The 19233-nt window shown below is 35.5% G+C and overlaps 1 protein-coding gene across 1 annotated transcript in view; it reads left to right on the plus strand.

Annotated features, from left to right (window-relative positions):
- Positions 1-19233, plus strand: part of LOC124000763 (ephrin type-A receptor 5) — a 199875-nt gene that overhangs the window by 102645 nt on the left and 77997 nt on the right. The window contains exons 4-5 of the mRNA XM_046307354.1: positions 1198-1353; positions 12009-12344. Coding sequence (XP_046163310.1) covers positions 1198-1353; positions 12009-12344 — 492 coding nt within the window. The remainder of the gene's footprint in view (positions 1-1197; positions 1354-12008; positions 12345-19233) is intronic.

The raw sequence follows: 19233 nt of genomic DNA on the forward strand, positions 1-19233 counted from the left end.
AATAACTACTGGTTCCTGAGTTATATCTCCAATAACTACTGGTTCCTGAGTTATACCTCCAATAACTACTGGTTCCTGAGTTATAACACCAATAACTACTGGTTCCTGAGTTATACCTCCAATAACTACTGGTGCCTGAGTTATAACACCAATAACTACTGGTTCCTGAGTTATACCTCCAATAACTACTGGTGCCTGAGTTATACCTCCAATAACTACTGGTTCCTGAGTTATACCTCCAATAACTACTGGTTCCTGAATTATACCACCAATAACTACTGGTTCCTGAGTTATACCACCAATAACTACTGGTTCCTGAGTTATACCACCAATAACTACTGTCTGTTATACCACCAATAACTACTGGTTCCTGAGTTATACCTCCAATAACTACTGGTTCCTGAGTTATAACACCAATAACTACTGGTTCCTGAGTTATACCTCTAATAACTACTGGTGCCTGAGTTATACCTCCAATAACTACTGGTTCCTGAGTTATACCTCCAATAACTACTGGTTCCTGAATTATACCACCAATAACTACTGGTTCCTGAGTTATACCACCAATAACTACTGGTTCCTGAGTTATACCACCAATAACTACATGTGTTAGTTAGTTAGAAACCACATTGAGTTAGAAACCACATTGAGTTAGAAACCACATTGAGTTAGAAACCACATTGAGTTAGAAACCACATTGAGTTAGAAACCACATTGAGTGAGAAACCACATTGAGTGAGAAACCACATTGAGTGAGAAACCACATTGAGTTAGAAACCACATTGAGTTAGAAACCACATTGAGTGAGAAACCACATTGAGTTAGAAACCACATTGAGTTAGAAACCACATTGAGTTAGAAACCACATTGAGTTAGAAACCACATTGAGTTAGAAACCACATTGAGTTAGAAACCACATTGAGTTAGAAACCACATTGAGTTAGAAACCACATTGAGTGAGAAACCACATTGAGTTAGAAACCACATTGAGTTAGAAACCACATTGAGTTAGAAACCAAATGTCAGTAATGTCTGACAAATTGAAACGTCTCTCATCTTCAGTGTGCAGGGTAAATCTAACCACCTACTCCTCTCTCTCCTCTCTACAGTGTGTAAAGCAGGTTTATTCTGGTCCGTGCTGCATTAAATGTCCTCGTATCAGCTTCACTAGAGTCCTCATCTCTCTCCCGTCTCCAGTCTGCAGAGCGGGATTCTTCCGATCGGTGCTGCAGACCCCTGCCTGCAGTAAATGTCCTCCTCACAGCTTCACCAGAGTCCAGGGTTCCGTAGGTTGTACCTGTGAGGAAGGATACTATAGGAGAGACAGTGACCCGCCCAACATGGCCTGTACACGTATGTACTACACCTCACTATGCCTCACCATTCATTACATACTATGCTGCAACATACGATCTACATACCGTAAAACTTCTCAAATATCTTCATGTTCCTTTTAATAGAAGTAACGGCACATATTCCAGCCAATAAACAGCTGTTTAACGTATATGGGGCGGCAGCGTAGCCTAGTGGTTAGAGTGTTGGACTAGTAACCGGAAGGTTGCGAGTTCAAACCCCCTCGAGCTGACAAGGTACTAATCTGTCGTTCTGCCCCTGAACAGGCAGTTAACCCACTGTTCCCAGGCCGTCATTGAAAATAAGAATATGTTCTTAACTGACTTGCCTGGTTAAATAAAGGTAAAATTAAAATTTTAAAAAATATGCAGATTCTAAATGAATTATTTTCAAGATTACCATGAATTACCATGAATTGTTTACAAGGTTTAATATTTGATTTGTTACATTAAATAATTCAGTAATGACTCAAAGAAAGGATGGCAATCAGTTTTTGTCGCCAGTAAGAAAGTGCTAGCCATTGGCTGCTAACAGTTGAGAACTGCTAGCTAACAGGCAAGCACAAAAACATAATATTAATAATAATAGTAATAATAATTATTAATATTGTTATTATTATTATTTATTTTCCATACATATTGGTAGTAAACCACTCCATACATTAATACTGTAGTAGTTATCAGTAGTATACAACTCCATACATTAATACTGTAGTAGTTATCAGTAGTATACAACTCCATACATTAATACTGTAGTAGTTATCAGTAGTATACAACTCCATACATTAATACTGTAGTAGTTATCAGTAGTATACAACTCCATACATTAATACTGTAGTAGTTATCAGTAGTATACAACTCCATACATTAATACTGTAGTAGTTATCAGTAGTATACAACTCCATACATTAATACTGTAGTAGTTATCAGTAGTATTCCGCTGCATACATTAATACTGTAGTAGTTATCAGTAGTATACACCTCCATACATTAATACTGTAGTAGTTATCAGTAGTATTCCGCTGCATACATTAATACTGTAGTAGTTATCAGTAGTATACAACTCCATACATAAGCACCACAGTAGTTATTAGTAGGAGGGACTCAGTCAGACCTTCGTAACAAAGCCTGCACATGTAAATACAACACTACTATTTACACAAAAGGGTAAGAGTGCCCATTTTAACATGTCCCTCCGTCCACCCTGTGTCACTTCTAGGAAGATTTAACCCCACTTAATCCCAAAATGTATTCAAGTTTCACCATCATAGTAAAGGCCTAGTTATTTTGTTGCTTTGACCATGTTCTGAAGATTATCATTTATTTCATGTGTTTAAAGATTCAGCTACAGTACCAGAAGTTTGGACACACCTACTCCTTCCAGAGTTTTACTTTGATTTTGTACTACTTTCTACATTGTAGAACAATAGTAAAGACATCAACACTATGAAATAACACACATGGAATGATCTACAGTGCCTTGGCGACATTTCTTTGATCTCCAGGCTTCAGTATTGTTACACTAAATCTTTCCCCCATTGTACACAATGTATTCACATAAGCATAATGTTTCTTGATGATATATTTTTACAAAAAGGTACCTGATTCAATGATATCCTATTAGACAGACATGGTTTTAAGAAGGTAGTGGTAATATTGAATTCAGTACAGACATTTGTACAGTGCCTTAAGAAGGTAGTGGTAATATTGAATTCAGTACAGACATTTGTACAGTGCCTTAAGAAGGTAGTGGTAATATTGAATTCAGTACAGACATTTGTACAGTGCCTTAAGAAGGTAGTGGTAATATTGAATTCAGTACAGACATTTGTACAGTGCCTTAAGAAGGTAGTGGTAATATTGAATTCAGTCCAGACATTTGTACAGTGCCTTAAGAAGGTAGTGGTAATATTGAATTCAGTACAGACATTTGTACAGTGCCTTAAGAAGGTAGTGGTAATATTGAATTCAGTCCAGACATTTGTACAGTGCCTTAAGAAGGTAGTGGTAATATTGAAACAGACATTTGTACAGTGCCTTAAGAAGGTAGTGGTAATATTGAATTCAGTACAGACATTTGTACAGTGCCTTAAGAAGTAGTGGTAATATTGAATTCAGTCCAGACATTTTACAGTGCCTTAAGAAGGTAGTGGTAATATTGAATTCAAAACAGACATTTCAAAAAATAAAATGCCTAAAAAAGAAGGTAGTGGTAATATTGAATTCAGTACAGACATTTTTACAGAGCCTTGAAGCCCCTAAAAAGTATTCACCCCCTATGAAGCCCCTAAATAAGATCATATGTTCACCCTAAATAAGATCTTGTGTGTTCCTATTTTAATTCATTACAACCTGTCATTTAAATGGATTTGTTTTTAATGGACATACACAAAATAGTGAAATGAAAAAAATGACTTATTTCAAAAATAAAATAAAAATAAAAACAGAGAAGTGGTGTGTGAATATGTTTTCACCCCTTTACTATGAAGCCCCTAAATAAGATCATATGTTTTCACCCCTTTACTATGAAGCCCCTAAATAAGATCATATGTTTTCACCCCTTTACTATGAAGCCCCTAAATAAGATCATATGTTGTCACCCCTTTACTATGAAGCCCCTAAATAAGATCATATGTTGTCACCCCTTTACTTTACTATGAAGACCCTAAATAAGATCTGGTGCCCCTAAATAAATCATATGTTGTCACCCCTTTACCCAATTACCTTCAGAAGTCACATCATTAGTTAAATAAAGTCCACCTGTCTGCCTTCTAAGTGTCACATGATCTGTCACATGATCTCAGTATAAATAAACACCTGTTCTGAAAGGCTCCAGAGTCTGCAACACCACTAAGCAAGTGGCACCATGAAGACCAAGGAGCTCTCCGAACAGGTCAGGGACAAAGTTGCGGAGAAGTAAAGGTCAGTGTTGGGTTATAAAAAAATATCAAACTTTGAACATCCCACGGAGCACCATTAAATCCATTATAAAAAAATATCAAACAAAGGTTCATCTTCCAGTAGGACAATGACCCTAAGCATACTGCTAAAGCAACACTCGAGTGATTCAAGGGGAAACATTTAAATGTCTTGGAATGGCCTAGTCAAAGCCCAGACCTCGATCCAAATGAGAATCTGTGGTATGACTTACAGATTGCTGTAACACCAGCGGAACCCATCCAACTTGAAGGAGCTGGAGCAGTTTTGTCTTGAAGAATGGGCAAAGATCCCAGTGGCTAGATGTGCCAAGCTTATAGAGACGTACCCCAAGAGACTTGCAGCTGTAATTGGTGCAAAATGTGGCTCTACAAAGCATTGACTTTGGGGGGGTGAATAGTTATGCACACTCAAGTTTTCTGTTGTTTTGTCTTATTTATTGTTTGTTTATTTATTGTTTATTTATTTATTGTTTGTTTCACAATCAAAAAGATGTTTCTTTTAAAGTGGTAGGCATGTCATGTAAATCAAATGATACAACCCCCCCCCAAAATCAATTTTATTTCCTGGTTGCAAGGCAACAAAATATGAAAAATGCCAAGGGGGGTGAATACTTTCCAAAATATTTTGCATCTTTAAAGTGGTAGGGATGTTGTGTAAATCAAATGATAGAAACCACTTAAAAATATATTTTAGTTCCAGGTTGTAAGGCAATAAAATAGGCAACATTACATTTTACATTTACATTTAAGTCATTTAGCAGACGCTCTTATCCAGAGCGACTTACAAGTTGGTGCATTCACCTTATGACATCCAGTGGAACAGTATGCCAAACAACATGCCAAAGGGGTGTGAATAATTTCACAAGCCACTGTAAGACCATAACTAGAACTTTACGGGAACCTCTTCTTATTTAACCTCATTGAGATGGGAATGAAGTTGAACGTGCTCTTTATGACAGAAGAATAAACTTGAAATCCCCCCCCCCCATTTTTTTTTTTACCAAGTGTTACCCTTCTTAAAAGTCACCGAATTGGTGGAAGGACCCAACAACACCTCAACATAGTGCATCCTTTATGGAATAAGAGTGGATGTTATTGTTTTATCTTCTAGCAATTTGTTATAGTTATAGCAGAATAACAATATGTTATAGTTATAGCAGAATAACACTATGTTATAGTTATAGCAGAATAACACTATGTTATAGTTATAGCAGAATAACACTATGTTATAGTAGAATAACACTATGTTATAGTAGAATAACACTATGTTATAGTAGAATAACACTATGTTATAGTTATAGCAGAATAACACTATGTTATAGTAGAATAACACTATGTTATAGTAGAATAACACTATGTTATAGTAGAATAACACTATGTTATAGTAGAATAACACTATGTTATAGCAGAATAACACTATGTTATAGTAGAATAACACTATGTTATAGTTATAGCAGAATAACACTATGTTATAGTAGAATAACAATATGTTAAAGTAGAATAACACTATGTTATAGTTATAGTAGAATAACACTATGTTATAGTAGAATAACACTATGTTATAGTTATAGTAGAATAACACTATGTTATAGTAGAATAACACTATGTTATAGTTATAGTAGAATAACACTATGTTATAGTTATAGTAGAATAACACTATGTTATAGTTATAGTAGAATAACACTATGTTATAGTAGAATAACACTATGTTATAGTAGAATAACACTATGTTATAGTAGAATAACACTATGTTATAGTTATAGCAGAATAACACTATGTTATAGTTATAGCAGAATAACACTATGTTATAGCAGAATAACACTATGTTATAGTCATAGCAGAATAACACTATGTTATAGCAGAATAACACTATGATATAGTTATATGTTATAGTAGAATAACACTATGTTATAGTTATAGCAGAATAACACTATGTTATAGTAGAATAACACTATGTTATAGCAGAATAACACTATGTTATAGTTATAGCAGAATAACACTATGTTATATATGTTATAGTAGAATAACACTATAGTTATAGCAGAATAACACTATGTTATAGTAGAATAACACTATGTTATAGTAGAATAACACTATGTTATAGTTATAGCAGAATAACACTATGTTATAGTAGAATAACACTATGTTATAGTAGAATAACACTATGATATAGCAGAATAACACTATGTTATAGTAGAATAACACTATGTTATAGCAGAATAACACTATGTTATAGTTATAGCAGAATAACACTATGTTATAGTTATAGCAGAATAACACTACGTTATAGTAGAATAACACTATGTTATAGTTATAGCAGAATAACACTATGTTATAGTTATAGCAGAATAACACTATGTTATAGTTATAGCAGAATAACACTATGTTATAGTAGAATAACACTATGTTATAGTAGAATAACACTATGTTATAGTAGAATAACACTATGTTATAGTTATAGCAGAATAACACTATGTTATAGTAGAATAACACTATGTTATAGTAGAATAACACTATGTTATAGTAGAATAACACTATGTTATAGTAGAATAACACTATGTTATAGCAGAATAACACTATGTTATAGTAGAATAACACTATGTTATAGTTATAGCAGAATAACACTATGTTATAGTAGAATAACAATATGTTAAAGTAGAATAACACTATGTTATAGTTATAGTAGAATAACACTATGTTATAGTAGAATAACACTATGTTATAGTTATAGTAGAATAACACTATGTTATAGTAGAATAACACTATGTTATAGTTATAGTAGAATAACACTATGTTATAGTTATAGTAGAATAACACTATGTTATAGTTATAGTAGAATAACACTATGTTATAGTAGAATATATGTTATAGTAGAATAACACTATGTTATAGTTATAGTAGAATAACACTATGTTATAGTAGAATAACACTATGTTATAGTAGAATAACACTATGTTATAGTTATAGCAGAATAACACTATGTTATAGTTATAGCAGAATAACACTATGTTATAGTTATAGCAGAATAACACTATGTTATAGTTATAGTTATAGCAGAATAACACTATGTTATAGTCATAGCAGAATAACACTATGTTATAGCAGAATAACACTATGATATAGTAGAATAACACTATGTTATAGTAGAATAACACTATGTTATAGCAGAATAACACTATGTTATAGCAGAATAACACTATGTTATAGTAGAATAACACTATGTTATAGCAGAATAACACTATGTTATAGTTATAGCAGAATAACACTATGTTATAGTTATAGCAGAATAACACCATGTTATAGTAGAATAACACTATGTTATAGTTATAGCAGAATAACACTATGTTATAGTAGAATAACACTATGTTATAGTAGAATAACACTATGATATAGCAGAATATAGTTATAGTAGAATAACACTATGTTATAGCAGAATAACACTATGTTATAGTTATAGCAGAATAACACTATGTTATAGTTATAGCAGAATTATTATAGTAGAATAACACTATGTTATAGTTATAGCAGAATAACACTATGTTATAGTAGAATAACACTATGTTATAGTAGAATAACACTATGTTATAGTTATAGCAGAATAACACTATGTTATAGTAGAATAACAATATGTTATAGTAGAATAACACTATGTTATAGTTATAGTAGAATAACAATATGTTATAGCAGAATAACAGTATGTTATAGTTATAGTAGAATAACACTATGTTATAGTAGAATAACACTATGTTATAGTAGAATAACACTATGTTATAGCAGAATAACACTATGTTATAGTTATAGTAGAATGACACTATGTTATAGTTATAGTAGAATAACACTATATTATAGTAGAATAACACTATGTTATAGTTATAGTAGAATAACACTATGTTATAGTAGAATAACACTATGTTATAGTTATAGTAGAATAACACTATGTTATAGTTATAGTAGAATAACACTATGTTATAGTTATAGTAGAATAACACTATGTTATAGTAGAATAACACTATGTTATAGCAGAATAACACTATGTTATAGTTATAGTAGAATAACACTATGTTATAGTTATAGTAGAATAACACTATATTATAGTAGAATAACACTATGTTATAGTTATAGTAGAATAACACTATGTTATAGTAGAATAACACTATGTTATAGTTATAGTAGAATAACACTATGTTATAGTTATAGTAGAATAACACTATGTTATAGTTATAGTAGAATAACACTATGTTATAGTTATAGTAGAATAACACTATGTTATAGTTATAGCAGAATAACACTATGTTATAGTTATAGCAGAATAACACTATGTTATAGTTATAGCAGAATAACACTATGTTATATAGCAGAATAACACTATGTTATAGCAGAATAACACTATGTTATAGTAGCAGAATAACACTATGTTATAGCAGAATAACACTATGATATAGTAGAATAACACTATGTTATAGTAGAATAACACTATGTTATAGCAGAATAACACTATGTTATAGCAGAATAACACTATGTTATAGTAGAATAACATATGTTATACAGAATAACACTATGTTATAGTTATAGCAGAATAACACTATGTTATAGTTATAGCAGAATAACACCATGTTATAGTAGAATAACACTATGATATAGTTATAGCAGAATAACACTATGTTATAGTAGAATAACACTATGTTATAGTAGAATAACACTATGTTATAGTTATAGCAGAATGTTATGTTATAGTAGAATAACACTATGTTATAGTAGAATAACACTATGATATAGCAGAATAACACTATGTTATAGTAGAATAACACTATGTTATAGTTATAGTAGAATAACACTATGTTATGTTATAGTAGAATAACACTATGTTATAGTAGAATAACACTATGTTATAGTAGAATAACACTATGTTATAGTTATAGAATAACACTATGTTATAGTTATAGCAGAATAACACTATGTTATAGTTATAGCAGAATAACACTATGTTATAGTCATAGCAGAATAACACTATGTTATAGCAGAATAACACTATGTTATAGTCATAGCAGAATAACACTATGTTATAGAATAACACTATGATATAGTAGAATAACACTATGTTATAGTAGAATAACACTATGTTATAGTAGAATAACACTATGTTATAGCAGAATAACACTATGTTATAGTAGAATAACACTATGTTATAGCAGAATAACACTATGTTATAGTTATAGCAGAATAACACTATGTTATAGTTATAGCAGAATAACACATGTTATAGTAGAATAACACTATGATATAGTTATAGCAGAATAACACTATGTTATAGTAGAATAACACTATGTTATAGTAGAATAACACTATGTTATAGTTATAGCAGAATAACACTATGTTATAGTAGAATAACACTATGTTATAGTAGAATAACACTATTATAGCAGAATAACACTATGTTATAGTAGAATAACACTATGTTATAGCAGAATAACACTATGTTATAGTTATAGCAGAATAACACTATGTTATAGTAGAATAACACTATGTTATAGTAGAATAACACTATGTTATAGTTATAGAATAACACTATGTTATAGTAGAATAACACTATGTTATAGTAGAATAACACTATAGTAGAATATATGTTTATAGAATAACACAGAATAACACTATGTTATAGTAGAATAACAATATAGTAGAATAACACTATGTTATAGTATAGTAGAATAACACTATGTTATATAGTAGAATAACACTATGTTATAGTAGAATAACACTATGTTATTATAGTTATAGTTATATAGAATGACACTATGTTATAGTAGAATAACACTATGTTATAGTTATAGTAGAATAACACTATGTTATAGTTATAGCAGAATAACACTATGTTATGTTATAGTAGAATAACACTATGTTATAGTTATAGTAGAATAACACTATGTTATAGTAGAATAACACTATGTTATAGTTATAGCAGAATAACACTATGTTAAGTATACACTATGTTATAGTAGAATAACACTATGTTATAGTAGAATAACACTATGTTATAGTAGAATAACACTATGTTATAGTAGAATAACACTATGTTATAGTAGAATAACACTATGTTATAGTAGAATAACACTATGTTATAGTTATAGCAGAATAACACTATGTTATGTTATGTTATAGCAGAATAACACTATGTTATAGTAGAATAACACTATGTTATAGTAGAATAACACTATGTTATAGCAGAATAACACTATGTTATAGTTATAGCAGAATAACACTATGTTATAGTAGAATAACACTATGTTATAGTAGAATAACACTATGTTATAGTAGAATAACACTATGTTATAGTAGAATAACACTATGTTATAGTTATAGTAGAATAACACTATGTTATAGTAGAATAACACTATGTTATAGTAGAATAACACTATGTTATATAATGTTATAGTTATAGCAGAATAACACTATGTTATAGTAGAATAACACTATGTTATAGTAGAATAACACTATGTTATAGTAGAATAACACTATGTTATAGTAGAATAACACTATGTTATAGTAGAATAACACTATGTTATAGTAGAATAACACTATGTTATAGTTATAGTAGAATAACACTATGTTATAGTAGAATAACACTATGTTATAGTTATAGCAGAATAACACTATGTTATAGTAGAATAACACTATGTTATAGCAGAATAACACTATGTTATAGTAGAATAACACTATGTTATAGTAGAATAACACTATGTTATAGCAGAATAACACTATGTTATAGTAGAATAACACTATGTTATAGTTATAGCAGAATAACACTATGTTATAGTTATAGCAGAATAACACTATGTTATAGTAGAATAACAATATGTTATAGTAGAATAACACTATGTTATAGTTATAGCAGAATAACACTATGTTATAGTTATAGCAGAATAACACTATGTTATAGTTATAGTAGAATAACACTATGTTATAGTTATAGTAGAATAACACTATGTTATAGTTATAGCAGAATAACACTATGTTATAGTAGAATAACACTATGTTATAGTAGAATAACACTATGTTATAGTAGAATAACACTATGTTATAGTAGAATAACACTATGTTATAGCAGAATAACACTATGTTATAGTTATAGCAGAATAACACTATGATATAGTAGAATAACACTATGTTATAGCAGAATAACACTATGTTATAGTAGAATAACACTATGTTATAGTAGAATAACACTATGTTATAGTAGAATAACACTATGTTATAGCAGAATAACACTATGTTATAGTAGAATAACACTATGTTATAGTAGAATAACACTATGTTATAGTTATAGCAGAATAACACTATGTTATAGTTATAGCAGAATAACACTATGTTATAGCAGAATAACACTATGTTATAGTTATAGCAGAATAACACTATGTTATAGCAGAATAACACTATGTTATAGTAGAATAACACTATGTTATAGTAGAATAACACTATGTTATAGTAGAATAACACTATGTTATAGTAGAATAACACTATGTTATAGCAGAATAACACTATGTTATAGTAGAATAACACTATGTTATAGTAGAATAACACTATGTTATAGTAGAATAACACTATGTTATAGTAGAATAACACTATGTTATAGTTATAGCAGAATAACACAATGTTATAGATATAGCAGAATAACACTATGTTATAGTTATAGCAGAATAACACTATGTTATTGTCACTACAGGGCCACCTTCTGCTCCTCGTAATGCCATTTCCAATGTAAACGAGACGTCGGTCTTCCTGGAATGGGCGGTTCCCGAGGAGACTGGCGGCAGGAAGGATGTCAGCTATAACATCCTGTGTCGTAAGATCAGCGTTGACAGCAGACACTATGAGGAGTGTGAGAACACGGTGCGGTTCCTGCCCCAGCGCAACAGTCTCAGGAACAACTCTGTGATGGTGGTAGACCTTCTGGCTCACACTAACTACACGTTCGAGGTGGAGGCCGTCAATGGAGTCTCTGAGCTCACCAACCCCGGACGACAGTTTGTCTCTCTCAACGTCACCACCAACCAGGCAGGTTAGTGTCTTCACATGATCTATATATATTATATTATATACATTACCTTTACCATAGGCCAACCAGGCAGGTTAGTGTCTTCACATGATCTATATATATTATATACATTACCTTTACCATAGACCAACCAGGCAGGTTAGTGTCTTCACATGATCTATATATATTATATACATTACCTTTACCATAGACCAACCAGGCAGGTTAGTGTCTTCACATTATCTATATATATTATATACATTACCTTTACCATAGACCAACCAGGCAGGTTAGTGTCTTCACATGATCTATATATATTATATTATATACATTAACTGACTTGCCTGGTTAAATAAAGGTAAAAAAAAAAAAAAAACTACTTTAATTTCCTCTGTACCCATCATGAGGTTGCTACAACCTAGCCTATGAATGGAAGTTTACAACATAGGTGTACAGTTCGAGATTATTTTTTGTAATCGAGGTGACAAACATTGACATTCTATACTCTCTCCTGCATCTAGCTGATCTGGGGTGTAATCATTAGTCCAACAGTTGTAAATGAGAGTTTCTATTAGACAAATTCAGGTATGTTTATCTCCGTTTCGTTCCGTTAAGATATTGTTTTTCAACAGAATCGATGGAATGAATACACCCCCGATCACACTCAAACACAGTGCACTTTCATAGCAGCCACGTTGTGTTCCACATACACAGCATGATCCCTTTTGATACTTGTATCTATAAATATTCTCCTCTCACCTTTTCCCTTATCTTGTGGGCACATCAGCTGTCTGTAACCAGGCAAAATAACCTTTTGAAACCAAACCTTCATATCATAACCCCTAACCACTTCACACATCCTACATTGTTGTCACCATATTAACGGTATAGTCAACATAGCTACCAGAACTACAGTGTACAGTGAGAAAGCAGTTTAGCAGTCACACTAGAGGGCCAAGGTGGCAACAAGTTAATAAAACCAAAAGCTAACCTTGTCTTGGAAGAGTTCCAGTGTTGGATAGCCATAGCCAGTTAGCTAACATAGCATCCCTTTCTGTTGGATAGCCATAGCCAGCTAGCTAACATAGCATCCCTCTCTGAAGGATAGCCATAGCCAGCTAGCTAACATAGCATCCCTCTCTGTTGGATAGCCATAGCCAGCTAGCTAACATAGCATCCCTCTCTGTTGGATAGCCATAGCCAGCTAGCTAACATAGCATCCCTCTCTGTTGGATAGCCATAGCCAGCTAGCTAACATAGCATCCCTCTCTGTTGGATAGCCATAGCCAGTTAGCTAACATAGCATCCCTCTCTGTTGGATAGCCATAGCCAGCTAGCTAACATAGCATCCCTCTCTTTTTGAGCCAGGTGTTTGAGTAGGCTAAAATTGTTCAACTGTTGTCTTTCTCTCTCTTTGAGTTAACTACTCACCACATGTTATGCCTTGCAGTGCAATCTAGCTGTAGCTTGTGCTTTCAGTACTAGATTCATTTTCTGGTCCTTTGATTGGGTGCACAACATGTCAGTTCATGCTGCAAGAGCTCAGATATGTTTGAGCCCGTCCTCCGGAAGTTGTCATAATTACTGTGTAGGTCTATGGAAAGGGGTGAGAACCACGAGCCTCTAGGTTTTGTATTGAAGTCAATGTACCCAGAGGAGAACAGAAGCTAGATGTTATTCGGCTACAGCATGATGCTCTTGAGGCTACTGTAGACCTTCTTTGTGTTTTAATCAATAATTTGATGACGTGAATATATTTAGTATACAGTTGAAGTACATTGAAATACATTTAAACTTAGTTTTTCACAATTCCTGACATTTAATCCTATTAAAAATGTCCTGTCTTAGGTCAGTTAGGATCACCACTTTATTTTAAGAATGTGAAATGTCAGAATAATAGTAGAGAGAATTATTTATTTCAGCTTTTTTTTCTTTCATCACATTCCCAGTGGGTCAGAAGTTTACATACACTGAATTAGTATTTGGTAGCGTTGCCTTTAAATAGTTACACTTGGGTCAAATGTTTCTGGGTAGCCTTCCACTAGCTTTCCACAATAAGTTGGGTGAATTTTTTCCCATTCCTTCTGACAGAGCTGGTGTAACTGAGTCCGGTTTGTAGACCTCCTTGCTCGCACACACTTTTTCAGTTCTACTCACACATTTTCTATATGATTGAGGGCAGGGTTTTGTGTACCTTGACTTTGTTGTCCTTAAGCCATTTTGCCACAACTTTGGAAGTATGCTTGGGGTCATTGTCCATTTGTAAGACCCATAGCTTTAACTTCCTGACTGATGTCTTGAGATCTTGCTTCAATATATCCACATCATTTTCCTACTCATGATGCCATCTATTTTGTGAAGTGCACCAATCCCTTCCTGCAGCAAAGCACCCCGACAACATGATGCTACCACCCTCGTGCTTTACGGTTGGGATGGTGTTCTTCGGCACCCCGACAACATGATGCTACCACCCTCGTGCTTCACGGTTGGGATGGTGTTCTTCGGCACCCCGACAACATGATGCTGCCACCCTCGTGCTTCACGGTTGGGATGGTGTTCTTCGGCACCCCGACAACATGATGCTACCACCCTCGTGCTTCACGGTTGGGATGGTGTTCTTCGGCACCCCGACAACATGATGCTACCACCCTCGTGCTTCACGGTTGGGATGGTGTTCTTCGGCACCCCGACAACATGATGCTACCACCCTCGTGCTTCACGGTTGGGATGGTGTTCTTCGGCACCCGACAACATGATGCTACCACCCTCGTGCTTCACGGTTGGGATGGTGTTCTTCGGCACCCCGACAACATGATGCTACCACCCTCGTGCTTCACGGTTGGGATGGTGTTCTTCGGCACCCCGACAACATGATGCTACCACCCTCGTGCTTCACGGTTGGGATGGTGTTCTTCGGCACCCCGACAACATGATGCTACCACCCTCGTGCTTCACGGTTGGGATGGTGTTCTTCGGCACCCCGACAACATGATGCTACCACCCCCGTGTGTAACGGCGTTTGTCTGTTGAAAGAGAGTCGGACCAAAATGCGGCGTGGTGGTTACTCATGTTCTTTAATGAAAATAATACGATACATGAAATAACAATAATATACAAAACAACAAACGAAACGCGAAAACCTATACAGCCTATCTTGTGACAACAAACATAGAGACAGGAACAATCACCCACAAAACACACAGTGAAACCTAGGCTACCTAAATATGGTTCCCAATCAGAGACAACGAGAATCACCTGACTCTGATTGAGAACCGCCTCAGGCAGCCAAGCCTATGCTAGACACCCCTACTCAGCCACAATCCCAATGCCTACTAAACCCCAATAAGAAACACAACAAAATAAACCCATGTCACACCCTGGCCTGACCAAATATAAAACGAAAACACAAAATACTAAGACCAAGGCGTGACACCGTGCTTCACGGTTGGGATGGTGTTCTTCGGCTTGCAAGCCTACCCATTTTCCCTCCAAACATAACGATGGACATTTTTGCCAAACAGTTCTATTTTTGTTTCATCAGACCAGAGGATATTTCTCCAAAAGTACGATCTTTGTCCCCATGTGCAGTTGCAAACCGTAGTCTGTCTTTTTTTATGGCGGTTTTGGAGCAGTTGCTTCTTCCTTTCTGAGTGGCCTTTTAGGTTATGTCAAGATAGATACTTTTGTACCTGTTTCCTCAAGCATTTTCATAAGGTCCTTTGCTGTTCTGGGATTAATTTGCACTTTTCACACCAAAGTACGTTCATCTCTAGGAGACAGAATGCGTCTCCTTCCTGAGCGGTATGACGGCTGCGTGGTCCCATGGTGTTTTATACTTGTGTACTATTGTTTGTACAGATGAACGTGGTACTTTCAGGCATTTGGAAATTGCTCTCAAGGATGAACCAGACTTGTGGAGGTCTACAGTTTGTTATCTGAGGTCTTGGCTAATATCTTTTGATTTTCACATGATGTCAAGCAAAGAGGCACCGAGTTTGAAGGTAGGCCTTGAAATACATCCACAGGTACACCTCCAATTGACTCAAATGATGTCAATTAGATTATCAGAATATTCTAAAGCCATGACATCATTATCTGGAATTTTCCAAGCTGTTTAAAGGCACAGTCAACTTAGTGTATGTAAACTTCTGACCCACTGGAATTGTGATCCAGTGAATTATAAGTGAAATGATCTGTCAGTAAACAATTGTTGGAAAAATGACTTGTGTCGTGCACAAAGTAGATGTCCTAACCGACTTGCCAATAGTTTGTTAACAATACATTTTTGGAGTGGTTTAAAAACAAGTTTTAATGACTCCAACCTAAGTGTATGTTAACTTCCGACTTCAACTGTATGTAAATAATGTATTTCTGTATCTAAAAATTATTACTTTTTTAAATATTACGCTATTTTTATCTTTATGAAATTCACTGATGAGGGCTACACTGCTTGGCATCTCTCTCTCTCTCTTGCTCTCTCTCTTGCTCTCTCTCTTGCTCTCTCTCTTGCTCTCTCTTGCTCTCTCTCTTGCTCTCTCTCTGTCTCTTGCTCTCTCTTGCTCTCTCTTGCTCTCTCTTGCTCTCTCTCTTGCTCTCTCTCTTGCTCTCTCTCTTGCTCTCTCTCTGTCTCTTGCTCTCTCTTGCTCTCTCTCTTGCTCTCTCTCTTGCTCTCTCTCTCTCTCTCTCTCTCTCTCTTGCTCTCTCTCTTGCTCTCTCTCTTGCTCTCTCTCTTGCTCACTCTCTCTTGCTCTCTCTCTCTCTCTCTCTTGCTCTCTCTCTTGGTCTCTCTCTTGCTCTCTCTCTTGCTCTCTCTCTTGCTCTCTCTCTTGCTCTCTCTCTCTTGCTCTCTCTCTCTTGCTCTCTCTCTTGCTCTCTCTTGCTCTCTCTTGCTCTCTCTCTCTTGCTCTCTCTCTTGCTCTCTCTTGCTCTCTCTTGCTCTCTCTCTTGCTCTCTCTTGCTCTCTCTCTTGCTCTCTCTCTTGCTCTCTCTCTCTTGCTCTCTCTCTTGCTCTCTCTCTCTTGCTCTCTCTTGCTCTCTCTCTTGCTCTCTCTCTTGCTCTCTCTCTTGCTCTCTCTCTCTTGCTCTCTCTCTCTTGCTCTCTCTCTCTTGCTCTCTCTCTCTTGCTCTCTCTTGCTCTCTCTTGCTCTCTCTCTTGCTCTCTCTCTCTTGCTCTCTCTCTCTTGCTCTCTCTCTCTTGCTCTCTCTCTCTTGCTCTCTCTCTTGCTCTCTCTCTTGCTCTCTCTCTCTTGCTTGCTCTCTCTCTTGCTCTCTCTCTCTTGCTCTCTCTTGCGCTCTCTCTTGCTCTCTCTCTTGCTCTCTCTCTCTTGCTCTCTCTCTCTTGCTCTCTCTCTCTTGCTCTCTCTCTTGCTCTCTCTCTCTTGCTCTCTCTCTCTTGCTCTCTCTCTCTCTTGCTCTCTCTCTCTCTTGCTCTCTCTCTTAGCTTCCAATGCACAGTTCAGAACCCTTTCCCCTTACACCGTGTCAACACATCCTAATCTGAAGAACGTGGGTGCCATGCCAACACATCCCTGTACCCTTTCAGAGGATATGACCTGCCAACTCACAACACATCCCTATCAGAGGCAAGGTGTAATGAACCAGTGTGTGATCACACTCTCTATGACATAGTTCCTTCCTGTTGCCACGGTCGCCATGGCACCAAGGTGTTCCGTCTGCTAATGAACGTAGAATAAAGTGATCCAGCCAGGAACCAGGAACTGAAGATGTCAAAGAGTTTCATACTCTGAGTTTTATGTACAAGTACATTCTGAAAGTATTCAGACCCCTTCACTTGTTCCTCATTGTGTTACGTTACAGCCTTGTTCTAAAATGGATGAAATACATGTTTTTCTCATCAATACTACACACAATAACCCATAATGACATCACAATACCCCATAATAACATCACAATACCCCATAATGACATCACAATACCCCATAATGACATCACAATACCCCATAATGACATCACAATACCCCATAAATACCTTTTTTACATAAGTATTCAGACCCTTTGCTATAAGAGTCAAAATTGTGCTTAAGTGCATCCTGTTTCTATTGATCATCATTGAGATGTTTCTACAACTTGATAATTGGTACATTCAGTTGATTGTACATAATTTGGAAAGGCACACAACAGTTGACAATGCATGTCAGGGCAAAAACCAAGCCATGAGGTCGAAGGAATTGTCTGAATAGCTCCGAGACAGGATTGTGTCGAAGCACAGATCTGGGGAAGGGTAGCAAAACATGTCTGCAGTATTGAAGGTCCCCAAGAACACGGTTGCTTCCATCATTATTAAATGGAAGAAGATTGGAACCACCAGGACTCTTCCTAGTGCTGTCCGACCTGTCAAACTGAGCAATCGGGGGAGAAGGGCCTTTGTCAAGGAGGCGACCAAGAACCAGATGGTCACTGACAGAGCTCCAGAGTTCCTCTGTGTGCTCCCTCTTCTGTCTACTGTAGTCCACGATCAGCTCCTGCATTTGGTTTGAAATTGAGGGAGAGGTAATTATCCTGGCACCACTCTGCCAGGGCTCTAACCACCTCCCTGTGGGCCATCTTGTCACTGTTGGTAGTCAGGCCTACTACTGTTGTGTCATCAGCAAACTTGATGATTGAGTTGGAGTCAGTCATACATGGCCATGCAGTCATGGGTGAACAGGGAGTACAGGAGGGGGCTGAGCACACATCCTTATGCGGAGCCCCGTGTTGAGGATCAGAGTTGGGCAGGTGTTGTTGCCTACCTTCACCACCTGGGGTCGATCCGTCAGGAAGTACAGGACACAGTTGCACAGGAGGGGTTCAGACCCAGGGCCCCGAGCTTAGTGACGATCTTGGAGGTCACTATGTTGTTGAAGGCTGAGCTGTAGTCAATGAACTGCATTCTTACATAGGTAGTCCTCTTGTC

Source organism: Oncorhynchus gorbuscha, linkage group LG16 (genome assembly GCF_021184085.1).
Source record: "Oncorhynchus gorbuscha isolate QuinsamMale2020 ecotype Even-year linkage group LG16, OgorEven_v1.0, whole genome shotgun sequence".
Classification (NCBI taxonomy): domain Eukaryota; kingdom Metazoa; phylum Chordata; class Actinopteri; order Salmoniformes; family Salmonidae; genus Oncorhynchus; species Oncorhynchus gorbuscha.